We start from the raw sequence: 27948 nt of genomic DNA on the forward strand, positions 1-27948 counted from the left end.
GAAAAGATCTTGAGAGGAAGGGAGGATTTCATCTCAGAGATGTCAAGGCTTATTCGTAAAAACCCGACTCAGTTATCAGGGTATTGTCCAACACTCCAGACGGTGCGCTGTAATCGTTTTAGGATCCTGCCACAAAGATGAAGTGTAAGCTGATTTGAAACGAGAAGCGCCTTCCTCGCCTGCAGGCTTCTTCTTCATTTTCAAAATCCGATTATCATCTTGGAAATTAACGAACGACGCCGTAACAAAGACCAACAGAGATTTTTAATTGTTAGATAAAAAAAAATAAAAATCATGTCACCCATAATGCAAATTAATTAATTCTTGTTGCAACTTGAACGTAAGACCATGTTGCCATATCGTTGCTACCTTAACGTCTTTTGAGGATGTGCAGCAACTTCCACCTGTTTCTTTTCAAATATTTTACGAGTCACCCTTTCCTTTCCTTTCCTTTCCTTTCCTTTTCCTTTTCCTTCTAGGCTTTTACGTAGATGTTTTGCAATGGTGAGTCGGCCTTCATCCATTATGGATGCTGTGTTAGTGGCTGATCTATGCGGGATGATATGTCTTCTTTTGGTACCCAGCAGGAGGGGAGAAGCGTCACATGACAGGACGCAGGGTTAGCGCAGGGCATCTTAATTATTTGATCTGATGTCAAAGAAGCGAAGATGCACACATGGCTAGCAGACAGCGCAGATCTTTAATTCATGAAATGAGACAAATCTCTAGATGCCTCCACGCGAATTAAACAGTCAACAGTAGAAAAAAAGATGTCATGAAAAAGGACATTACTGCCAGCCACGAAGACTTCATCTCCATTAAAATAATAGTATTACACTGGTTCACAGTGATGGGTTTACAGCAGCATGGCAGCAGTGAAGCACAGCGTTCTGAGGGGAGGCAAGAAGAAGACAGGCAGAGAGAGGGAGGGAGAGAGGGGTGGGGGAGAAGGAGAGACGGAGAGAGAGAAGGGTGGGAGAGAAAGATGGGAGAGAAAGAGAGGGGTAGGAGAGGAGAGAGGAGAGAGAGAAGGAAATAAGAGAGAGAAAGGGGGAAAGGTGAACGGAGACAAAACAAGAGAGAAAGAAAGGAAGGAAGAGACAAACAGAGAGAGTGCAATAAGACACACACACAGAGAGAGAGAGCGTTGTGGCTACAAGGAAAAATATATATATAGAGAGGGAGGGAGAGAGAGTAAATGAGAGAAAGCAAAATAAGAGAGCAAACAGACAGACAGACAGGCAAACAGATAGTAGATAGACAGACAGATAGATAGATAGACAGACATATAGATAGATAGACAGACAGAGGACTGCTCAGAGACGGCACACATATGTAATGTTGACACTGTTGACAAGGAGTAGGATGGCGAGGGATGATATGCGCAGATTAGATTCCTATACTCTTCTTTTAGAGCTATATTTCACAACCTTTTGGTATAAAGCTGGGGCTAATTTAAATGAGCAAAGCTGCGCGAGGTTATAAAGTCCATGGAACGACGCCAAGCAGCAGTAATTTTGTTATGCTCAAGGCACGTATAGAAATAATTCAGTGCGGTGCTCTGAAAGCAGCAGAGGCGGCTCGGGCGCTACACAGAACAGATTTGCTGCACAGAGATCAGAGAGCATTATTGTACCATTTGTGTTTAAATTTTAGCATTGAGCAACTGGTAACTTTGATGACTGTGCCATCCTGGATATGATGTCACTTAAAATATAGAGAGCGTGAAACAGCAGCTTGTCCCCCATCTGCTGACTTAAGTGAGGCTCTATGGGAGACGTCACAGTGAAGACTCCAGCTCAGCTGCCTTGGAGACTAATATGAGACGAATAACCCCTGAAAAATGTGCCGTTTATCCGATCAATGCAATTCCATTTCATCATTTGCGCCCTCTCTCTGCAGAAAACACAATACGTTGCTCTTTGCTTTTTTGTGCTAACACTCCTCCTCTGGTTCTTTGCAGGAGGCTTCTCGCGGACCCGCTGGGGTCCTGTTGTGACTTCCTGCTTGCTCGAAGGACCGAATGGAGAGCTGAAGGCACCCGAGTGCTTCTGGAGAGGCAGAGGAAGGAGGCTAACTTTACACCTTTGTTCTCGCCTTGCAAGAACTGTCTCTGAGGAGCCCCAGCTTCAGCTCATCCTGCGCTGTTTAGCTACTGCTCTCAGAGAAAGAGGCAAGCAGACAGAGTGAGCGATAAAGAGCGCCGGGTAGCGTAATTAGCATTGCCCAGTGTCACAGCTAGAACGAGGCTTCCGAAGACGACTGTTCTCAGGAAGACACCGCAGCTTACCTTTAGAACATTTGCATGTATGAGCGAGGGCGTATGCGCGCACGCCGCTTTCATTTTCAAAGGACTTGAGTTTGTTTTTGAATGCAGAGTTAGCCTTTCATTATGACTTTGCAAGGAAGCGTCGAGAGACTGTGGCTCGGCCGCTGCAGACGTCTCTTCTGTTGGGTGCTGCTGCTGCTTGCTTGTAATTTATCGATGGCTTTCGCAGCGAAACCCAAAATGCCGGGCCACACGCACCTCAATTCTATACGCATCGATGGGGACATATCTCTGGGTGGGCTGTTCCCAGTGCACGCGAGGGGAAACGACGGCAAGGCCTGCGGCGAGCTGAAGAAGGAAAAGGGCATCCACAGGCTGGAGGCCATGCTATTTGCCCTGGATCGTATCAATAATGACAATGAGCTGCTGCCTAATATCACCCTGGGGGCACGCATCCTGGACACATGCTCCCGGGACACCCACGCTCTGGAGCAGTCGCTGACGTTTGTCCAGGCGCTGATTGAGAAGGACTCAACTGATGTCAAGTGTCTCAGCGGAGGGCCGCCCATCATCACAAAGCCAGAGAGGGTGGTGGGAGTGATCGGCGCGTCGGCCAGCTCTGTGTCAATCATGGTGGCCAACATACTGCGTCTGTTCAAGGTGAGTTTCACCCACAGTCTCTGCGTTTTAGCTCACCTTTCTTCGATATCTCTTTGGGTCACGTTGCCGAAGAACCGTGTTTTTCTTTTGACCTTTATCCATCCTCCAGAAGCTGAGCTCACATTCTCTTCAGATATTTTGTCCTCACTGTCCAGAAAAGCAAGCGCTTTATCATTACACCATAATTCCCCTCGCTAACGGCACTAAATTGCCAGGAGTCCTTAGCGTTGCCTCCTTCTAATTAATTTGAGGATGCCATGCATGGCACCGCGAGCTCATTCCACTGCTTTTGAGTATATTGCCTGAAATGAGCGTCAGCAGCGTGTTGGATCGCCAGATGCAAATGACAGCTAAGCATAAATGATACACTGTATGACAGAAACCTGCACATTGCTGTCAAAACCAAAGTACAACCCACAACCAAAGTAACAGGCATAAAGACGGTGCCAAAACAGGCCGCCTTTCCGGTACTAATGACATCTCATTATTATATTTGTTATAATCCCAGCTCTATGAAAGCGGTGACTACGTCTTTGTGTAATTTAGGTTAAATCCTATATGGGACAGAGGATTTAGTATTTTATGGCCTAAATTCCCTTTGTTCAATTAAAATTTCAGCCCCTTGTGAAGCAATAGTGACGTACAGTAAGGCTGGCCGACATTTTTCACCATATGAACACTTGTTCTATAAATCAAAATACACTCAACGCAACTCGCGCCATCAGGGGAATGCAAATTGTAAGAGGACGCGGCGATGACAGCCCACAACTGGGAGGTATAAAAAGCAGCTATTAGCAGGTTCTAATTCAAAGACGGCAGCGCGAGGTCTGAGGGCTCCTCGGAGCAGAAGGTCATTTAATTGCGTACAAAATCGTAGCTCGATGTAAAACTTCACAGTCGATGCAGATGCAGTTGTGTTATACACCACACATCTTCTGGCACGCCAGCTTGCAATTTAAAAATACACACCTGAGCGGCTTTATGCTGCCATGTCTTTGTTCCGTTTGGAACATTTTGTTTTTGTTGCTGTGGTGATGCGTGAACGCCGTCGAAAAAGGCTCATGTCACTCATGCCGCTAGCGTCACACGGCCCACATCGCACAGGACTTTTCATCTGGGCACTAAATCTGATGACAATGCTTCCACAGCAGTCCACAATCAGCCTTTCTGCTCAAGCAGAAACCCTTCTCACACATTCCTCACACCCCTGAGCCCCAGTTCTGTTCAGGAAGGAAGGAAAGAAGGAAGGAAGGAAGGAAGGAAGGAAGGAAGAGAGACATAAATACATAACCGGAGAAGGAAAGAAATCATTCCCTCTGGGCCGACCTTTATCTTCCAGCAAAAGACGGCGGCAGCAGATGCTGTTGAGCCTGTCTCCAGAAGGACCCAAAAACCTGTATGACTTCCACGCCATATGTTAAGACACATCTCTCCACCCCCAATACTTCACCAAACCAGTCTGCCAGATTTCTTCTGGAGGGCCCGTGAGTCGCCCGAGGAGGTGTCCGTCCACTCACAGCTGACTGACAAGCCTCTGCCCGAGGACCATTTTGCCAGTGAGTTGTTGTGTGTTTGAAATAGCATGCCAAATTCCGCGGTGGGAGCAAATTGTTCAGCCCTTCTACCCCCCCCCACACACCACCTCTATTGGGCATTCGGCCGCTCCATCCAAGACTCAGAGTTATTGGGCGAGGGATGCGCTTTGTGCGAACATACAGTGGTTCTACACAGATTTTAAACAGCTTAGAAAGACTGAAAGGGAGCGCAAATAATTCCGCCTCCGGGTCGAGGTCAGAGGAAGCAGTAATCCTTTTTTGATGGACTGTGGCCTTAGAGGTATATGCCCAGTGTGTTTGAATAGCCAACCTGGCAGGGCCTTGGGCATGATGGTCGAATCCCACTGAGGGACAGAGTAAATATTCTATTTCCAGGGATGCTTGCTAAAAACTCCTTCTCTCTGAAACCGCTCCAAGAGAAACGCACACTTTGATATTCGGCAGAGAAACTAAAGAGTTTCTTCCTGAATCCCTTTAACTCGGATGTGCGTGCAACCATTAAATCATCCAGCAACACCACTGGTTACAAATCTAGAATCTATATTCCATCGGTGTCTTGATTCGAACACTGAGAAACCATCTGGAGAAGATATGAAGTGAACATGTTGCACAGAATATCCCCGAACTGCCCCTCCCTGGCTCGCTGCATCGGCAGTGGGATCGAATGGAACGGGGAAATGCAAAAGAACAGGCTTTCAGGTGACTACAGGGGAATGCATCAGCCTCAAAGGGTGGATACATGCGCACATCAGTCTGGATCATAAACAGGTTTGTGATTCAAAAATGAACACGGAGATGCACAAATGCGAGAACGTTACGATAGCGGCCGCGCAGCTTTGATATGCTGCACCGCGATAACGAATTGTACACCAGGAAAGGTCTCTGCAACCGCTCCTTTCAGCGGCACACATTGGAACGCTTCCAATCAGCAGAATGCAAAAACAGATCTGTTCATGCAACTCAAATCTGACAGACAAATGCTTCATTAACCCCGTCTGCAAAAACTCAGTGTCACTGAATTGAAAATGCTTTGGGCAGACACAAAGCATCACAGCAGACTCTTTTCAATATCATTAAAATCGCACAAATAGGACTCCTGCGTGGCGGTGGGGGGGGCTTTCACTGCTCCCCGCTAGCTCATAAAGACTCTTCTTCTTGTAACCTCTCGGCCTCGGTCCTTGCCTTACTCGAGCTGCTCGGCTGAAACGCAACTCAAGATGAGGAGTACTCTTCTAAAAAAAATAAAACCCCAGATAATCGAGTCTCTAGATTGTTCTGTACCACGATTGAAGTATTATGAGTTGCCGGGTCATCTTAATCCCTGTCCCATTAGTATTTATGCACCAAGGGTTTGTGTCCTCATCACAATTATGACAACTTCCTGTTGATGACTGTTTCTCAGCATCTTACTTTTGAGCTTTCCCCTCATCCGCCTCAGTTTTAAAGTGGTTTACAGCCAAGTGCTAGCTCAGCACTTCAGAGCAGGTAGGATTCCGTCCCCGTGGTGTGCCATGAATTCTTTACTATATTGTTACGTAATGTACGCTCAGGGATTGCCGTTGAAAGCTCCCTCTCTGCATTCCCTCATCACTGGGTCCGGGGCTCGGTCTGTTCTCAGCAGTCGGGTCTTTATAGTGCTGTATAAGCAGGGGCATAGTGCAGCAGAGCTGGAGGTAATTAGTGGTCGGCTGCTTATGATACTCACGACAGACAGGCTGTAATTAAAGCACCAGGATTTTGATTGTGCCTCTCACACCTCACCGAAACCAGCCATACCGACTCGCCTGAGTAATATCGCTGCAGCAGTCAGAAACTGCAGGTGAATGCACTATGTTTCAAGTATCCAAGGTGGCTTGCTGAGACAATCATAAGCTGCCATATGAAGACGGGGCGGGGGGAGCTTGGGCGACTTGCACAAAGCAGCGCTCTAAGTTTAGGTACAAGCAGCCACAGCTAATCTGCAGGACCGAGCTTCTCCTCCGTGGAGAAGCGAACTCGGAGCTGTGGCGAGGGATATCGGGAGGAGAGGCGGGCGGTAGCGAAGAGTACTCTGAGCAGAATGGGTTAACTAGTCGCCTGCTCTGCTGTCTGCGATGCAGAGGCCTTGCAGCTGCCTCTCTCTTACCTCATTAGAGACAGCCCTCAGGCCCAGTGCATTACTCCCCCCCTCGGCATTTCACCGTGTTGAGACATGGGGCTCTTATTGGATTACCGCATCAATTTACAGCAAGGAGATGCTGAAAGCCCTAAAAGCTGTGAAAAATGTGCACACATCTGCTTTTTACACTAACTTGTTCATGCTCAATTTATTAATCCAGGCGTAAAGGTAAATGCAATCTCCTCTTGCGCTTACAGTCAGACCTGAAAGCAGCATGCTATTCAAAATTACTGCACCGGGTGGAAGAATTTTGACATGAACTTGATGAAATACAAAGCTGTATAGGCAGTCATCACATTGTATACAGTATTCACCTCACTGTTTTAATCTGTAATAAAGACACAAGTAGGTCACATTTGTTGTGTTCAAATGGTCTTACTTTTCTAACAGTGTAGTACAGCTAGGCTTGCTCGTGCTGCACGAGACCCGTCAGTTGTCCTAGAGTTTACCCTGTCACCTTCACGGAGCCTCAGTGCCCTCACTGGGTGGTAATTGAGGTCGTGACAAGGCAATTGATTCAGTTTGTGCAAAGTGTAATTTGGTGCACATTTCTCTACATTAGTTCATTCCCCGGAATCCACCCTCCACTGCCCAGCAAATCCTATATATACACACAACCTGACATCTCTGCACCTGGGAAGTCTGACCAACATGAACAAACAGGAAAGCAAATCAAATAAATGCCTTAAAAACACGCAGCAGGCAATTGTTTCCTGTGTTCACAGACCAGTGGACTGCTACGGTTTTATCTGTTTCCCCTCAACTTGATTTTTACAACCGAGCAGAGCAAATCTGTGAAGCTCGTCTGTCTCAATCCCCGATTGTAGACGTCCCCCCCCATCCACCCTGCGCTGGCTACAGAGAAGCAGCGCCGTTAGTTCAGGATTAGTTCTGACTCAGCTCACTTTGCCCACCAAAGCCCCGATGGTCAATCCTCAGGACAGTCAGGAGTGATGGCTGCCCAGAACTGTTCCTTTTTGCGTGTGTGGGTGTGTGTGTCCTGATTCTCCTGCAGTTTCCAAATCCCACAGCAAGCAATCAGAGCCACTGGTTATAATCACCAAGCACAGTGACACAAAAGCCATTGTGTGGCCGTCCCCTCCTATCCATTCTCTTTGCCGATTTGTTTGACTCGGTGAAATTAATTTTTAGCATTTAATTAGTGCGCACGAGCGTGCTCACCGAGGGGATGCTGGCAGAAGAGGGACAAGGCTTTTCTTTTTGAAATGCATGATTTCATTCTGCAGAGCATTTCTGTCCATTTCTCACAGTGAAACGAAGAGTACAACATGAATACTATAAATGACCATGGTTGCAATTCTGTAATCTCAAACATTTTATGATGCATCTGGCGCCCGGCCTTGACATGTCTGGAAAAAGTTAAGAGCGAAAGAATATAGAGTATCAGAGTATAACAAAGTCAGAGTATCAGAGTATAACAAACAGCAGAGCGCAGCCGTCACCGAGCTCGGATTAAAGGCTATAGTGATGTCTCACCTGCATAATCTGACCATCAACGCACCAATCCATCATTGTCTTGCTGCGTGAGGCGGCGCTGCTTAAAATTTACCTCGACTTAAACCAAGATTTGAAGCCTGAAGGGAGATGAAACGGAAACGCTCAAACAGATGAAAATGAGGAGCGATCGATGGCGCCGTGACAGCTTCCATCTTGATTTTTGGAGAAGGATTTTTTTATTTGTTTTTTTTTAAACTTGAGCAGACAAAGTGACAAAATGACAAAATGACGTAGCAAAGAAATAATGAGTGATGAGCTCAATGGTTTATTAATATCAGCACAGCAATGTCTGTGTTTTTCTTTTTTCTTTGGCCTAATAAGCATAAAAATACAAGCAAGGAAAGGTCAGTAGAATAAAAAAAATCTTACAGCAACTGTAAAGTTGCCTGAAATCTTGAAGGGATTGCTCAGTGAGCCTAATGCCAGCCGATAACCTCGGCCTACCCGGCACTGGGGACGGAAAGAGGAAGTCTGGCTGCCTTCAGGCTAAACAGCTTGGACATCATCCAGCCTTCCAGCACCAGAGACATGGAGCCCCCCCCCCCCATAAGTCACTGCTGTGTCACACACAGGAACTCGTTTTCTGCTCAGAGGCGGTTGGGATTGACCATGAATTCAGAACATTCCAGCTGTAATTCTGAAATTATAAAAAGGCTATAGTATTTTTTGACTAATAAACAAATACAATTCAAGTTATAGTTTTCCTGCCTCAGTAAGTACTATTTTTCCCCAACTACTTAGCACATTGTCGTGCCATTAATGGAAGTTTGGGAAGAATGAATGACATCCATGCTGTGGCTGCTCAAATATTTTGCTGTTTAAGTGGAACGTTTGATACAAAGCGTCTAAAGGTTTATGTGAGTAATGCTGATTCAGAGTCCTCTTAATCTGCCTCTTTATTTAGCCAATATAAACCCATTTCTCTGGAAGAGCTGACAAAGCCAGCATTTCCCACATCTTTTTGTATCAATTTACAGCAGTTAACAACAGCAGTGCCGGGGAGGATGGCGCCGGTGTCATTTCTACTTGGGCACGTTTTTTAAAAAATAAACTCTTCAGATTTTTCTCGAGTGAAATAATTGAAACTGATGCAGATAATCTCTCACTCAAGCTGTGGTTGTGTTTGAGGAGTTAGGCTAATGATTAGCTCCAAAAGTGTCCAAAAATCCAGACAAGTGACAAATTCAATTAGTTTTTGTTATTTTCTATTTTAAATAGCGATGAAGTAAAGACACACACACACTCACACACACAAAAAGCATGCTTGAAACAGTCATTCATCGCTGCTTTTCCAACGTGAGCGCCATTTTAGCAATTCAGATGATATCTAAAACCAGCAACACAAACAGCAGTAAGACAATCACTGCGCTCCGAATCTCACAGCAAAGGTACTCGCCGGCAGAAGATCAATTCCTAATTACATGCTGATCGTGGTCTCTTCCTAACACTGCACACACACAACAGCTCTATTTGTCACATCGCCCTGTGTCTTTTAACCTGTAATCACTATCATCTGAAGGCCTTCCACTACTAAGCCATTGGAGCGCATCGTTTGTTGCTGCGCAATATGTCATTTCAGTAATCGTGTCAGTGAGCTTTGCATGAGTGGAGAATATTGTAAGGTGCAAAACACGACATAATGCCGGAGCAACTGTGCAAATGGAAGATATGGGGATTCCTACAGGAAAAGGCTGCAGCAAGTCAACAGGTAAACCTAACATACCTGCAGAAATGAAAGATTAGCAACACTTTGGCCCCTCCGAGCGCACCCAAGGGATCAAACGCAGTCCCACTAGCGCTCCCTGGTCAAAGGAGAAGATACGGGCCATCGGATTATTGTTAAAGCAAACAGTCTCTGCAGGCTGTGACAAGAGCAGGAACGTTTAGGTGGCTGTTCATTATTCTGTCAGTTTCTCTCCAGTCGTCGGTGAAGCTGTTCAGTGGGGATTTGCAGTGAAACTTTTAATTTGTCTTTCTTCTTGTGGTCATGACCTGGATTGGAAGCGATTTGTGGGGGGAACTAAACATATTTACCAAGTAGAATCCACTTTAGGACGACAGAGCAACTGTCAAACGGAAAACGTAGACTTCTGTGTTTTATTGCTTTGCTTTACTGCTCTGTGTTTCTGGGTCTCTCTTCATTTAAATGTCAAAATATCATAAATATTAAATTTAGTGAGTCTAAAAATTACCTGCATAATTTTTTCCTAATCTTTTGCCATATAAAGCATAGAAAATGTTATTATTATTTTATTAAATCACGCAGTCCTGATATTGCTTTTCCCAAATGGTAAACTGTAATTGTATGTTAATTAAGGTCTTTCAGTTCCCCCTTGACAATAAAATCTACTTCTTGCTTACAGAATAGAAGCCAACTGTGAGCATTTCTGCCTAATGCTAACTGCATGTGTGTTGAGAAGCGCCAAGAGGATCGGTAATGAATATAAAACATAATAATAGCCGTCCCCCACGAGAGCACATGGCCACAGATTCTCTTGTTCTAAGGAACCGGCATTTTGTATTTCACATCGAAGCAGTGTTTTATAACCTGAGGTCCCTTTTATATTATTTTCCTGAACAGTTTTCCCTCTGATGCAACACATGCTGCAGGTCAAATGACGATGACATAATTTCCACCTCAGGAGGCGAAGTGGCAAAGGTTTTGACGGCAACAGCTATGACGACAGTCTGAGGAGGCTGTGATAATGCAGTGAATGCAAAACTGCAAAGGAGATTACTCAGCTGGTGTCCATGCAGCCATTGGGTACAGCCAGCATTGAAGGATGGAGAGTTTTACATTTGTCAACCCCTGTTTGAGTTTAAATAAACCTAAATTGACCTTAAATGCAATACAATCAGAAAACACACCCGTATATCTTTCCAACATTAAATGCTCTTTGCGCTGTCTGCTCATTCATATCTCAAATGTCAGCAATTCCTTTGCTGACTTGCTCGCTCTGCAGCGCCATCAGCCCACTTCCTCCCTTCCCTGCGACGGAGTCGCCGGAGGGCTTTCGCTTTACAATAACGCACATTAACCTATGCCATTTTGCTGAACCTAGTGATGCATTGTTTTCATACGTGTTACCGATTCCCATCTGAAGCTACTTTCAGTGCATCCGTAAACCATGAAATCACCTCTGGTAGAGATTTCAATCCCGCTGGGATGAAATGTCAAAATAGCTGGAATTGAATCATGTTAATGTCATATTCCTTGTCTATCAATATGACACAGAGAATTGATGACTCTTAACATTAAAGCTTCCCATCTTTTGTTTCACCCCATATTTACTGCATTATTGGAGAAGCTAAGCCCACAAGATCCCATTCGGACCTGCTGGACCACAACCGCTACTTTACGGGTTGATATGGAGCGGAACGGACAAAAAGCATCCAGAGTCGCTGTCCCATTAGATGAAGTGGAATCATTATCAATGATTGAGCATAATTAATTTAAATTAGCTAGATATATATATGCAGATATATAATGAGGTGACAAGATTTTTTGCAAGGTAGTTTTTGCAAATCTTAATACCCTAAAGATTTTTCCTTTGAGCATCTCTGAAAACATTCAGCGGACAAGACGGCTTTTGGTGCATTCAAAAGAAACATAACCATTTTAATGTGTAAATATTACCCAGAGAGGAATAACCCTCATAATTGAGAACATTCCTCTCTATTAGCAACGGGGCAGCCAAGGGGGAAAAGGCGAGGGGTAATTATATTCAATTAAAGAAAGCAGATAATTCTGCCCACTGTGTATGTGTGTGTGAAATTTACAGTTATACAGGAATTAGTTTTAACAGGGCTCAGAGTAATCAGAGTGTTTTCTCTTTGGTTGGATCGGCTGCTCGGGATAAAGGTCATGACTGAAGAAAGAGGATAAGACAGTTTACGAGAATGTTTCACATTTGTTTTATTATTTAAATCCAGATTACCGGTGCAGAATATGACGATCTTGACCCGCATGTGTTCTGTTCTCACAGTTAATCCACTAGTCAGGTGTAATAGAGGCATCCGATCCCGACTAGATGCTGTCTGTGATTCTACTCATGCAACAGAGTGCATCTTCGACCATTTTTTAAAAGAACAAAAGATTGCTCTGGTGAGGCAAATCTGTGGAACATGCCTGAAGGAAAAATGATGAGAAAATCGCTCCTGATAACAAAACACAGACATATGTTGATCACAACTATCAAATTCTTGAGAATTTAATGCCAGCTGTGGATGAATTATTGATTTTTTTGTTCTTAGCACAGAAGCAATAGGTAGTAGGTATTTCATTGTTCTTATTGTAATGAAATATTTCCAGAAAGCATCTCCTGATCACTTAAAGGGATCTGAAATAAATCACGCATTGATACGAAGCTATTAAAGGTACAAAAATCATTGATAATTTCCACATTAGAACCGCAGATTCGAATCTGGTCAGATGTTTTGCTTGTGCAAGCCATATTTGCTGCAAGCATACATGTTTTGTTTTTTTTAATCACATCTTTGTTTCTTATATTGTTGTTATATGTGTGTGTCACTTTTACCTGCAATATTTGGTTTAATGTGTGTCTTAATGTGGTTACAAATCATACACAGTTTAGCCTTAGAGGGAGACTCGGGGTAAGTGCATGCGTCTATCACCTGCAGCTTTAATGGATATCAGCGCTGCATGCAGCCTTCACTAGTCGTACATATTTAAAGTGCCGTGTCATGTATTTGGCAGGTTTCCGAGGGCGAATGCGTTTCTGCCAGGCATTAACCATTAGCTGAGACAGTTTTGTTAAAATAATGAATCAGTTGTGACATTGAAACAAGAGAATGTGGAGTTTTATGATTTTTATGAAATTTTACCCATAGTTCTGAATATTTTATGCTGCCACATTCACATCTAGAGTACAGTACGACATTTTTTTCTTATTCCCATTTCCAGGTCCTTAACTTCAAAGATATGCCTCAGGTGCAAAGCCACGCTTGCTTACACATGGAGAAGTTGGCTGTCTGTCTGTTGGCATCAGTGTCAAAGCGCACGCAGGAATGACTAGATTGAAACACGCAGGCAATGAGCCTGCACTGCTTACAGAAAGCAAGGCACAGCTTGATTTCGAGCAGGAGCGACTGCAGGCACGCTCAATCAACCCATACTGTAACCTAATAATGTGTCTGCTGCACACTTGCATGCACTATCACTGCTTTTCACCCGCTCAGTTTCTCTTTTCTGCAAGTTAAACTGAAAAAGGGAGTAATACAATATTTAAAATCCAATGATTGGGGCGTGCAGAGGAGTGCCTTTCTTTCTCTTGAGTCCCAGAGACTTTGTGCATGTAGTTGCAGGTTGACCTCGATTTTGACCATGCAACTTAAGGTGTGTGTGTTTGTGTGTGTGTGTGTGTTGCACTTGCAAGCGGAGGAATTTAGCTTTAGATGATGTCTGTTGGTTAATATGATTAGCGGCAATGAGAGTGGGCTGTCTTTTACTTGTTTACATCAGTTTTTCAAGTGTTGAGGCACCACTGCCAAAGGATTATAGTGAATTGGTCTCTGCGGGATGAGTTTGATTAAGCCGTTTATGCAAATTAAACATGATTTGCATTACCTTTTGTGCAGTTCAGCTCAGTTCTTGTCAGCAATTAAAATGCTTTTAAATGCGAGGGATAAGATCAACACAGACGTTCATGAAACTGTCATCTTTCAAGGCATCTGATAAAAGTAGTGCAACATTTTTCTTTCCTTTTTGTGATATGTTGATGGTGCAGGATTGTGCTTTGTGTGTAATTATAATGCAGGGTCGTACGACAACTGTTCCATACAATACTTTAATTTCAATAATACATTTCTACATTTCATTTCAATTTTTTTTTAATGATCTGCCATAGAAAATAGAAGAAAGAATCCAAATAAACCTTATTTAGGCAGTCATAATGGCTTTATATTAGGTAATTAAGTGGCAATAATCAATTGCTTTCAATGGCATAAGGGATATACAGAAGGGACTCAAATCACATAATAGTACAGACACATACCCTAGATCAATTTTCGAGTAACAGTTGACACAAGCTTTTTCAACAACCTTGTGCATTTGATTTTGGTCATTCAGTACACATCTGAGGGGGGTACAGCAACACGGATCAATAGTGAAGTCAGAGGCTTTAAAAGCTGCCAGGATGAATTGTTGGCAGAGTGCTTTGAATTATTCAATGATGCTGTGGATTCGTCAGCCTCTTTTGCCCTGACTGGATTGTTTGCACAGCTTCATAAAGAAGTGCAATGACCAGGATGCAAAATATCAAACGCAGACCCGTCAGTCTGTCTTAGGGAGGCGATGACACACATTCATTGAGACACATACAATTAATTAAATAATTTGTCCCGTCTATTATGCAAATCATGTCTGTGGTTGAATTGGATCCCGGTCTACTACAGCAACGAGTCGAGCAATTATCTATCCCCTAATTGCAATAAGCAAAACATAAAACTGTATAGAGACTAAACTTTCCCCGACGAGCGAGCGCATGGCAACAGTGGAAAGGAGAAATGACTTTTTTAAGTGTTAGGCAGAAACCTCGGAGCAAAAGCCTGGCTTGAGAGAGAGAGAGAGAGAGAGAGAAATTAAAGCCTACTACCTTGTGCACCCGGATGCAGAAACAGACTGATGCAGTTTAAAGGTCTTCTACTGGTGATAATCTGAGAATGGGGGGGGGGAGAGAAAATTCAAAAGGTTTCCAGCAGGAACCAGAGCCAAGGTGGACAGGCCTGTGATGGAGAGAGAAAGATGATGGGGGGGACTTGTAGATCTCCGGGACGTGTTTTGCAGGCTGGAGCTTTGTTTTTATTGTGGTGACGTTTAGGATCTGGTGGCGAGAGGGCGATTGAGCCTGGTCAAATGACGAGGTGCCATTTGTAATGAGAAGCGGCTGAGAGGTTCGACGCTGGCTCTGGAATGCCTGCTGGCAATCCTCGGACCTCGGGCAAAGAGGAGGAGAGTGGGTTGATTTAGAAATCAGTGATTCATGTCTGAGAAGGATTTCGAGGCAGATGCAACGCCGGTCCTCTGTCTTATCCTCGCAGGAAACAAAGTAAATCGCCTTCTTTCCGATTTCTTCGTCGGATCGCATCATTGTTAAATTCCTCGGCTCCTCCTCTCCCCGTGAGCTCCCGTGGTTCTTCTTTTGTTTAGCAGCAATAGAAGTCGCTTGTACTTTCAAGCAGCTGGTATGAACAAACAGGTGCTTTTCTTTTTACACTGCAGGCAAACAGTGCCAACATCCAGTTTGATCCAGACAGAAGCCACCTCTTATCGTTGGGCCAAATTCCATGCCAAGTGAAGTTTTAAGCCAACTCTTGCTGCAAGGTTATTCAAAGAGGAGAGTTTCAGTTTCAGTACGTGGAGAGGGAGTTTGCCTCTCAGTGAAAAAAAGATGGCTCCACAGGAAAGACATTTATTCCGTTTGTGTACAAAATGATTTTATGTTGTGCATATTAAACACAAGGCCTTCTGAGCTTCTTGAACATCCATGTAATTACTGCAAAATTCAGCAGTATTTATTGGAATACTGCAGGGATGATGAGGAGTGACCGATGCAGTCAGCTTTTCTCACCGACTGTTTCCATTTATTTCAGACAAAGACTTGTCAGCCGTAGCTCCAAGAGACCGGATCTCATTATCTGTAGCGCCTTAGCCAAGAACCTCAAACCCACACCTAAACCTCATGTCCTGACACTGGAAGACAGAACAGTGATTATTAACTTCCACTGTTATTATATGCCTTTGATGGCTCATTGCTGATTATAAAGTGCTTGGATAATTAGACGCCTTGGACAATAAGAAGACCTTGTTTGTTGCTTGAGGCCGTCTCTGAGGATTTATTTGTAGGAAGAGAAAACAAGTAGAGTAAAATAAAAGACGGGCAAAGAAAGCAAATGGGTTTGAGGAGACGAAGCAGGATCTAGTGGTCAAAGGAGGACGGGTGGCATCGACGTGGAGCCACCTGCAAGCCTCAAAACTCTCCTGAATTGGCGTCCGTGGGTGGTGTAACCCCAAATTGTTTCAAGAAAAAAAGTTTGTTATATAGTTTAATATATAACGGTATGCATTCAGTCACCTCTGAGCGATAATGGCAGGGAAACATACAGGAAATGTGGGCAGAGTCTTCAGGCTTTGTTTCTGTTTGTGTTTATCAGGCATCCACAGCTCCCCTGCAGTGTAGGCGTCTGGGGTAATGGATTAGCGTACGGGTGCCAAAGATATCATGGTTGGGAAAGTACTGCATATTTTAGACTTTCTTTGTCTCCCTATGAGGCTGTGTATTTCTCTGGTGACGTAGACCGTTACTGATATGGCCCCTGGCGTGGCGTGGCGTGGCGGTCCAGTGTGAGTGTAATTCAGTGCAACAACACTGGCAAACCCAAGGGTGTGGAATAATGGTGGCGTAACAGGCTGGCCAGGGAAGATGTAACTTTGGTTTTCATTTGTGATTGTGGTAAAATGATTATTATTTTTTGCATGCATGCATGCATGCAACAGAAATGTTCAAAAGCATCCATCCATCAATCCATCTTCTTGGAGACGAGATGATCAGAAATCATCTTGTCTTCATCCACTTATCTGAATCTGGGTCACGGCTTTTAAACTGGAGCCTATCCTGTCTGACAGTGGGCAGGAGGTGGGGCACACCCTGGACAAGTCGCCATTTTATTGCAGGGCCACATAGAGACAGATTAACATTCACTCTAATTCATGTCTAATTCACCTGAACTGCTTGCTTTTTGGAGGTGGGAGTGTAAATGACTCTTATGGATTGTCTGGGTTTTGTTTATATTACTTCCTGTATTATCTGTTTGTATTATCGCACTTTCCTTTTTGCCGCTTTTATTTTGAAGTACTTCCTGCTTGGCACTTAGCGCGCCTTCCTAACGGCAGCTTAATGGACGCAGTTAAGCACCTGGCTGGAAGTGAGAACAAGGTATTGTTTTATATCGTTTTGTGTGTGTTTACATGAATGTGCTTTGCTTACATCTTGTCAATGTGCTTTTATAGTGAACTGTTGACTGTGTTGATTTTTTTTTCTGTATATTTGTCCATTATTAAGAGAGATGCGTCTTAATTGTTTCTTAGCTCTTACGGCATTTCTGGAAGTTTGCAAGGAAGAAAATGTTCACGAGCTTTCTAAAGGCTGAGCATTATAAAAAAAAGGCTTCAGAAACCCATTAAAGCTTCATCATTGCCTCGTCGGGGTTTAGCTACAGGAAGGAATCCGGAGAACCTGAAGAGAACCCATGCAGACACGAGGAGAGAAAGGCCCCAGGTGAGATAGAACCAAGGACCTTCCTTCCGTGAGACAACAGCACGACTCACTGCTCCTGTTAATGCTTTATTGTTAGTTCACGGCTTTCACAAGAACTACAGAACCTGTGACCAGGCCCTAAAAGACTGAGATACAATTTTCATCATGTCGTCACTGAGTAATTTATGCTTTAACACCTCAGCTGCACAACGAGAGCTTGGATGCTGTTAAAAGTATTTTTACAAACACGTCCAATTTTCCAACACGGAAACATAAAGATGCATCAAAGATCCAATGCACTCCACCCCATTTGATTCCCCTGCCTGTCCACGAGCGTTCTCTGATGGCTGCCGTCATCTCTCAGCCATCAATTTCAAAACAGGCCCTCGTGGATGGAACAGTTGCAGCGATGAAATGATGATGAAGCAATAATGAGATGCTGCTCACTGACACACCCTTCTCATTGATGCTTCTTGAAATCCCGAGACGCACAAATTGCTCCCTCGACTCAAAGTTGCGCGGTTTCATCTCCAACATGATGTTGTCAGCATGCGGCTTGTGATGTTGTCGAAGAAATTCTCATCGCTCATCAATATTTTCCTTCTCATCAGCGATACTGTGATTCCTCAGATCTCATTATTTTGTTTTTTGAGTTTAAATACTGGATTATTTTAATGCAATATAAGCCATTTAAACATAAAGGTGTTTTGTAAACATGCCTTAGTATCCATATTTACATGCTCACTCACACACTGCGAGTCCTGCTTGGAACCAAACTTGCATTAATCATAGCACACAGGCCTGGATAGAACAATGAAACATACTGAGTTCTCCTTGGAGCCAAATGACCGGCCAGAATGCCTCCACAGGGACTGAGAAGAATTTTCCATGAGAGGCAAATATATCTTGGTCTTTTAGAGAGGAAAAGCAACAGCTGGTCAGGAAGAAGAGTTTTCCGAAGAGGCGGAGGTGAAGATGGCCGTGTGGAACACTGCTATGAGCTATGTCAGACAATTAAACCTGATATGCTGTTGGACGTATAGAAGAGGTGAGGAAAATGAAAGAGCCGAGCGATAATTCGCGGTGGGTCATATAAAAGTATTGATTACAGACGCTTTAAATTTGCCTTTGTGCAGTGTACAAATGGCTTTAGTCATACCGCGTAAAGATCTTTGATAGTGAATTACAGCCAGAACTTAGATTTGCCAAGGTTTAAGGCAGCGTACGACAACGCGCCGCCGTGCGGGTTGTGTTGGTTGTTTCAATGTTGATTCAGGCAATATAATAACCATTGCATGTTCTGTTAAATAATAGTTGACAACAAAATTTTCCTCTTACTCCTACAAGAACGCTCTGGAGAAATACCAGCCTGTTTTGTCTTATTGTTATATAAAGAGATATAGCAAAAAACAAACAAAAAAACAACAACATTAATAAATCAGAGCTTGCATGCTCACTTAAAAGGATGAATGTTCAAAGTGAGAAATATCATAGTTGGTGAAGGGACTCAGACAGAGCTGACGTGATAAATAAAGCCGAGGGTTGCTGAGTCTAACCGAATAGAAATACAGTTTTCCTTAGAGGCTCCTGGACTGTTTATATGAGCTAGAGTTAAGCAAATAAAAATCTACCACAGATTAACAAGACAGGACAGGAGCTCGTTGCTCCGTAGTTGATCAGGATCAGTATTGAAAGAAGTCAAGAGGACGATCATTGCCAGCATTAACCACGACTTCAAATGGTTGCTATGTTACGAGACGTACAAACGGCACCGCGGACACCTGAGCACTATCAGGTAATAGTCAACAATCACACAGTTCAAGCAAATCAATGAGCCGGCTTTAGAGGTAGCTTGATGCTGCATCGGCTGTTTCTGAAGCCGCTGCCAGTGTCTGTCGTGACACTCGTTTAGAAACCAATAGTCCAAAACTCGGATCGCTTTAAACCAACGGCCTTTCATTATGTCAAGACCTCCCACAGTCATGAATTACTGCTCCGAGCCTGGGACACAGCTGATTATCCCGTTCCCTCCGCCGTCACGCATGCATCAGCAACGTCGAAACACACTGGAGCTCCCCTCCCCTTGCATTCGGCACACACTTAGAATTTAGAAAACAACAATACTTTTACAGGTAAAGCATGCTGGGAAATAAAATCCCCAGAGAGTTATTAAACTATGCCTACGACAGCAGAATTAATGTAGTCTGACTCGCCCACTCACCTTTAATCATCAATCTGAAATTCTAGAGGGACGAATCTTGATTCTTTGACAACTTCAAGACCAACAGGAAAATCTTTCTTTCTTGACAAGAAGTTTCTTAGTTTTGATGCACGCCTGCTTCTCACTGTGCGTTCCTGGATAAAAAAGAGACAGCCAGCAGGACTGGATTAGCATAGAAACTGTAAACCTGGGGAAGCTGGCTTTATTAGCTACCATTTCATACAAGCTGTACATATAAATGCATGAAGAAAATATAATGAAGAGAATGTGTGAATGCACCTCGACAGAGGTTGAATCCATATCTCTGTCACAAAGACAACATAAACCTTGAACTGAAGCCAGATCTGCTCGTTGGAAATGTAGATTTATAACTCACACTGGTCATAGTACAACAACTCTTTGAGTGGAGTCTAAAAACTCCCAAGAACAAACTTATTCGGGCATTTGTCAAAAGCGCATACTTTCAGTAAAAGCTGCTGTATGTGTGAGGAAGCAATCACGCTCCCGCAACAGGATAGATGGCTCTCATTCCCGAGGCCAATCGGCATTCTTTGTAACACCTCCGTTGCAAACCAGCAACTCTGTTGTTTATGTTTAAGTTTTCCCAGAACTTTTGCCTTTTATGAAAACACCACTATGATCTCGATCATTTGAGCGTGTCCAGTATGCTTCCCGAGCTCATACCTCAAGCGAGAAACAATTTCCAAGTATCCATGAAGCATTTACAGTTCGGCTGGAGTGTATGAACCCCTGAGATGAAGACTGTATTTTTTGGCTCCTTGGAAAATGAAGATACAGATTTCTTTAGTCTTGTGCTTTCATTGTGCTCCCCGCAGAGTCTTACACAACTGCTCAGATTCATTAAGCGAGTGTCCTGGAGAGCAAAGCTCCTGCAGAGAAATGCTACAATTTCGGAGGGAAGTGGAGCATCGCATCCGTTCAGGCAAAATCATTGCAATCATGCACTTCATCAGGCGATCAGTTTTAGCTCCTAGTCACCAATCGCGCTAAAAAAAAGTCAATGAGTCTTAATAATCTCACATCATAGAGTATCATTTCCCGAATCCCTACAGCCAAAAAAGTGGACATTAAATCATTTGAAAGAGTGGCGTCGAGTGGAGTCAAAGTCTCTCAACGAAACCGGAAAGCTAAACTAAACTGAACACCAGATATTTTGTTTTGTCTTCCCAACCAAATCCACCAGACCAGCATCTTTGGACCTACATCCCAGTTATCTTGAGCCATCGTTGATTTCTATCTATCTGCACAGATATGTTCTTCCTGGAAACACTGATGGCATCAGTTGTCAGTCTTTTCCACTTCAGGGTCAGAGTAATGGAGGTACTTGACTCTGTTGTGAATTGCTTTGCTGAAAAAAAAGAACAACAAAAAACCTGATAGCAAGAAGGTAAACATCGGGGTATAATTAGCCATTTGCTCTTAATTAGCATCGGCAGCCTTGTCAATAACGATGTATCGTCTCGTGGCTCCATGAGCAGGAAGATCGGGTGTGCCGCTGTGAATAGAAAGCCTAGTTTCACATCACTCAGGCAGTATTTGATTATTAATGAGATGTAATGTCTCGGCATGGTCTTAAGCCATGTTCTAATTATGGGTTTGATAAACATACACTCTGTTTTGGAGGAGAAAACTTCAATTACTTGTGTCTAATGAATAATAGATTGTGTTTTAAATACTGTATTCGTCTGGATTCATCAGCAGGGAAACACTTAAGGGCATTCCGCATCCATTAATGCGTTTGCTGGGATTTAGGGCAAGACGTGAGTCGTATTGTGAGTGCTATACTTTTTCGCTTACTTCTGTGACTATCACAGACATGTTCTCAGATTCCATGGACTGCAGGAGGTGAATGGGGATTAAACTGCTCTGAGGCTGAGCCAGGATAGATAGATTTCATACTTTCAAAAGAAGGGATACCCTGTTGATGAATGGGACGGCTTTACCCACAGGAAGAGTATTAAACATTTCAATTCCTGTCATGCTTACCAAACAGAATAAATGTTTTTAATCCAGAGAGGAGGCATTATGGACGGTGTGTGTTGCTTGCTATTCAAATGCTTATTGTGATTTCGAGTGATTTTCACTTCATCTGGAAAAGCAAAATAGATGGACAATCAACAATGCATGCCAGTAAGTGGAACGCCTGGGAATTTTTCAAGGAAATCCTGTGCACTGTGGACGTCAAAAGAAAATTGTCAAATAGGCCATACAGCATTTGATGAAACATGTTCTCTACTTTTGACCAACAACAGCTGCAGGAGGAAAGTGCTTTTCTAGTTGGCAATATAACACCTTGTTATGTGTGAATAAACTTTAGGCCATTAAAGGTCAAAACATGCTAACAGTGCTTTCATTATCCTTTTCCATTAAGTTGGGGCTTTATGATGAATTTAACCAGCGCTAGATTCGTGCTAGCACCTCTGTCAAACTTTAAATCAGTGGTGAAAATGATGGCCTGTTGGATATGCTAACACGCAAGTGAGTGTTTCGTGTTTAATATTAATATTTTGTTCCCCAGGTGTCTCTTTTATCCATCTCTACCTTCATTTCATGCATGGTATGAGTCGTGTATGAATGAGCAGACCGATGACACACCGAAGGAGCAGTACATTGAAACCGGAGCTGTTCATTCATCTCGAGAAAATTAGCGATACACTGCAGTGGATACGAATTGATGTGGTTACATTCATCATGTTGCGATGCTGGATGTCATTCTCCTCATCTGCATCAGTCTAAAATATACCTGCCCTTGGCTCTGGTCCTCTGCAGGCTTGGAAACACGCAGGATTTCTTCTGCGCTGGCTCCGGCAGTGAAGCTAATGTTTGCTTTACTAGGGTTCATTAAGCTGAGACGCAGAGTGAATGTTGTCGGCAGCAAACATTAGCAGCAGTTGAAACTTTGATGAAACGTTCTCCGTATCCTTCAACACTTTTTTTTCTGTTCATCTGTGCCACTTTATTGCCTTTGCCGTGTATGTCTGTGCATCTCTGTGGAAGGGTGAGGCGAGTCATTAAAATTCAGTCCAGATAGAGGGATTGATCCAGAAAGTTTTCTTTTTCTTTTTCTCTTTTTCACTAAAACTTTCCTCAACATCACGATAGGAAAAATCACTAGGATAAATAATCCATAAATGGCAACAACAAAAAAAGAAAACATTAGGATGGTAGCCGAATGTGTGAGGTGGGATGTGTGTAATAATCCCCCGCTGGAGCAAAACATGTATTTGTAGGGGTGACTTAATTCTTCTCTTGTACAGAAGTGATGAAAAATATATCTGACTGGCAGCATCAGGACAGAACTTAATTAAAACAGCATAGTGAAATGTAATTCTACATTTGCATGGAAGCAATATGTTATCTTATTAGTGTGTTACGACATCTTTTAAAGCATGGCCAGAAAGGTGCCAGTTCAGCACCATGGACAGAGTTGGCTTTCTGGGTAACAGACTGGAGAACAAATAGGCTTTCAGTCCAATGGGGACATTTTAATGTCCATTGCTCTAATACATTTGCTCTACAGATATTATCCAACGTCTGCTTTAATTAGTCAAATTTTATCTGCGATAGTAAACAGCAGCATGTATAAGAGTTAATGGTTCAGCATCTCATACTTTTTGATTGCTTGATGTCGTCAAGTCTTTCTCTACATTAAATTTTTATATCCTATTATTCAGAGCAGTAAATACATTTGCTATATTATTCACCTCCAGCTGAGCTGTGTTTTCTGTGCATTTGTTTCAAACCAATGCGATGCAATTCAACTGTTTCTTGTGGCATCGTGTCTTTTTTTTTTATTGCAAACATGCCTAAAAGTCTTCTATTGCCTCGTCAGCTAAAGTTTCCCCACATCTGAAAACGTTGACCATAAATACCCGCCGGCCTGGACCGACTGGTATTTAACACCGTGGGGTGTGACACCAAACGTATTTCACCAAATTAGAAACAATTTCATCATTTTCGTATTTACGCACCTGGGGCGAGACCAACTTTAAAATTCAGAATTAGAAGTCGACAAACACTGCTTCAACGTATCTGCTAGTTAAAATGCAGTTTTTAGAGGAAAAGACTTAAGCTTGCAGAAAAAAGCCACTTTTAATATAAATACGGATTGGCAATCCTTTTTAAAATTATTTCAGACTTTGCTCAAAAGGAGGAGTCACATCCTTCCGTTCCTTTGTTAGAAAACAATGTCACTGATGAGTAGACACATACACCTGCAGAGGTTAAAGAGAGACAAGGAATTACGTTTGCTTCCCACTTTTGGAGCGGCCTGATTCTTACGGCTGGTACATACTCAGAACATTGCAATTACAGAGTCTATGGTTGTTAAAAGAATATAAGATTAAGAGGTGCGTGTTGGTGTATCAAAGAAAATCATCCTCTTTTTGTTATCTGCATCCTGGCAAAGCAGCAAATCTTCACTGGAATAGCTGTCCATCAAAAAACAAGGAAAATCTATCTGCAAAGTTTGATGAAGGTTCAGTTATCAAAACACAATAATTACTTGTTCCTGCAGAGATAATCAGTGAAGCCTCCGTAAATGAATGCCTCCCTTAGTGTTATTGATGTGTGTATTGCAATGTTCAACAAATGCAAGCAGTGTTGAGTTATGATTTAAAATAAATGCGCCGTCATGCATTCCATGAAAGGGATTTATATTCTCTACCCTTCAGCAGAAATATCAGCAGAGCTATCATTTGTTTTTCTGGCCTCCCCAGTGCACCATTTACCAGCTGGGAGAGTGTAAATCTCTTCATCTACATCAATTAATCAAACAGCAAAACAGAGTTTAATGGAGAAAGACAAAGCCCTAATCGTATGAACAGTGCCAGACATGAACAACATGCAGAAACAAATTAGCCCGGGTTAAGTATTGCAACATCAGCTAAACTGGAGTTGTTTTAATTGGAATTTTCCTTTTTGTTGGAAAACCATAGAAGAACATCCAGAATAAAAAGTCCTGTAATTTATATTTTAATATCATTTTTCTTCATATATACATATAGCACAACACATTTCATATGGTACTGTGAAGAAGAAAAATAAAACCACTCTGTGCATCATTAGCCAGAATCTTTCCATCACCTGCAAGCACAGTGTTAGTATATCTTGGAGCCAAAGCCCGTTTCAGAAATAGAGAGAGGTGAGAGAGAATCACAACCAGAATATTCATCTCCGGTTCACATTCTTCAGGTTTTGTACCTATTTCAATGTTCGCATCTCGCCTCCACCTATTTAGCAGCTTGCAGATAATAGGAGCCGTGGTTGCCGCAGAAACAGCCTGATGGACATTCAACACGGAGCTGGGTATGCTGCACTGGGATCTTGGTCAGTGCTGACTCCAGCAGATTCACGCATCCTGTGTCACCACCATGTAAAAAAGTGCTGCGTTGAAATCCCTGTGCCGCACGGGCCATGTTCATTCATCTGTCATAATACCTAAAATATTCAAATTGTTTGGAGTGGGGTTACACTGAAGCCATTACATCACTCTCTTTCAAGCCATCATGCTCATCTAGCAAATATAGTATTTTTACCTTGGGGCGCTTGGGAGTCCATTATGTGCCGCTGCACTGATCAGTAAGCAGACTTTAGTTTTTAAAGAATAAGTGGAAATATTCTATTTATAACAAACACTTATTTATTTATTTTTTTAGCAAATGGCTTGCAGAGAATGCAGAAATGGTTGACATGCCTAAGAAGCTTAAGTAATGTGCATAAAAGGGAATCATCTGAGCCATCAGATGATTGTGGGCCGGCTTAGAGATTAGCTGCTATTAGGTAAAATAGCTGAGAACGACAGCAGAGAGTGACTCCGTGGGCCGCCTGAACTCACGATATACTCCATTAGGTGATACACCGACCGATTAAAAAAAAAAAAAAAGACAAATCAACAAAGGGCGACACAAGTTTAAGATAATGAAAAAACGTGCCTCACATTTATTTAATGGGAGAAATTCATATTTAAAGTTTCAGGAAATTACTCTTGGGCAAAAACGAAACGCTAATAATAATGACCAGCGCCATTGCTTCCTGAGGGGCAGCAGATGATAAGCTGTAGCACCTGCTAATTGAGAGACTTCTCTCGCTGAAAGCTTAATTAACGCATTGAGCCCAAAACAGAAGGCCACTTCTTGTGCTGGATATGCTGCATAATAGAGAGAAATTAGATGAGTATTTCCTTTTCTACTGCAGCTAACTCTAAACATAATCATAATTGCTCACAGTATCCCAGAAAAATGATATATGTGGGCTTCTTTCACATTTCACCTGTTGCAGTCAGCTTCCTCCTGTGCCTTTTACTGTTAAACGGTAAGGGGAGCTGCATAAAAAGTGACACAGCACATTACTCTGCAGGAGTGATCCCTTTTATAAGCGGGGGGGCCGTGGCCACAAGGACATTGAACTATGTTTTAGCAACTCTGTTTCTGGATGATGGTCAGACGGGCATGTGGAAATGATGACACTCTTACATCATATAAATAAAACAGACATTGTAATTGACATTTGTAACAGAATTGTTAAGACATACAATAAACATACATATAATATAATTATGTATCGTAATATTTGAGAATGAGAAATATAGGAAACCACAAAATGGAAAAAAAAAGAAGAAGCTGTATTATAATAGTCAGAGTCATGATTTTATTTTGGTTGCAAGGAAGTAACACCTCTGTGTTCAGGCTTCAATAATATAAATCATAAAGCTAGTTTCTGTAAGACTGCAGCGCATTGACCAACACATGGCAGTAGAATATACTCACAGTAACACAAGGAAGGTAGATAAATGTTTTTCTGTTCATGGCCTATTAGATGCAACCGTCTACATCCAGATATCCCAGAAGAGGATTTTTCCTGAAATGTTCAAGTGAAATTTTGTTTACGTGGGAAAAAAAGGTGTCCAGATAGAGAGAGATAATTGTACCGTGGAAATGTGCACTATATTGTTGATTGTGTGAATCATTTTCCTCCTAACAGAGGAACCGTCACCCAGGCAGTCACGCAGATAGCGTATCAAAAGTAAATGAATGCATGCTCTTCATTTTTTCCTGCTCCAGGGATATTCTTACTTAAATGTGCTCTGAGCGACCTCGTGATCCACAGTATGATAAAAAATAAAAAATAGGAGCTACATTTCCAGCCACAGTCACAGGGCTATTACCAAAGTTCAGATAACAGCAACTGTTACTCGGGCAATTATTTGACTCAGCATACTGCTGTAGCTGGAATTTAAATGCCTGGGCGAGTCAGATCTAACCCTTTCGGGCTGTGGTACAGAGGCCCTGCTACTCCCATCATTTAGAGGTTTTCATGCTCACATGATTCTGTCTCGGAGGTCCCATTAGCTCAGTTATGCTTGAGATATGTGGCTGAAGGGATGGATGTCTTGAAGTTTGGTCTGACACAGTGTTGCTTTGATCCTGCGGCCAGTTTCTCCAGCTCTGGCTGCTGTTGTGGGAAGTCCCACATAGAATAACTATAAGGCCTTGGCTGCAGGAGTGACTAGCTCTGTGCCTCGAGGCTCATCATCCCAAGATATAGGACAGTGAACTTTGGTGGACAGCAAAGATTGCCCCGACAGTACCGGAAAGAAAACGATCAAATATCAATCGTAAATCGACATGCATTCGTGCGGTGGCGTCCGAAGCTACCACACAAGGTGCTACCTGATCATTAGGACAGCATAATGTTACCCAAGGATGTCTCGACATATGGATAGACTCTAACCAGTCTTCTGATTGTGTCTTTCATAACTGAGAATTAAACCTATGTACACCATATACATAACTACCAATGCCCCCCGCGATACGCTGGCGTCTTGTCCTGGGTGTACCCTGCCTCTCGCCAGCTGAGATAAAAGGTCACATGATGGGATTACAGGCCCCTGGTCTATATACATACGTAAATATAAAAAAACATTTATTCATTTCCATGTCCGCTTTATCCGCCGTCCGGGTCACAGGTGTTGCTGGAGCCTATCCTGGGGGGGGGGGCAGAATATCATGATGACAGATACGGAATGGGTGGCGAGTGGTCTGCGACAAGACGTCAGTCGAGTGACAAAGCAGAACAAGAACACGGAACACCAAGGGACCAAAGACAATCATTATCTAGAGAAAGTGTTCAGAAAATAAAGCAGGAAAAACTAAATTCCAAAACCATGACACACCTACGTTTACTTCAAACGAGGGCCTTCTTGCTCATTTTGTTCATGAAACAAGTAACCTATCAGATTGGAATCGTGTGTGCCGCCGTTGTAGCTCGCA

The 27948-nt window shown here is 42.9% G+C and overlaps 1 protein-coding gene across 1 annotated transcript in view; it reads left to right on the top strand.

Moving 5' to 3' along the window:
- Positions 1-2392: 2392 nt before the first annotated feature.
- The window catches only part of LOC137909782 (metabotropic glutamate receptor 4-like), an 82258-nt gene continuing 56702 nt past the window's right edge, over positions 2393-27948 (top strand). The window contains exon 1 of the mRNA XM_068754205.1: positions 2393-2929. Within this exon, the coding sequence (XP_068610306.1) occupies positions 2393-2929 (537 nt within the window). The remainder of the gene's footprint in view (positions 2930-27948) is intronic.

This window comes from Brachionichthys hirsutus, chromosome 2 (genome assembly GCF_040956055.1).
Source record: "Brachionichthys hirsutus isolate HB-005 chromosome 2, CSIRO-AGI_Bhir_v1, whole genome shotgun sequence".
Classification (NCBI taxonomy): Eukaryota; Metazoa; Chordata; class Actinopteri; order Lophiiformes; family Brachionichthyidae; genus Brachionichthys; species Brachionichthys hirsutus.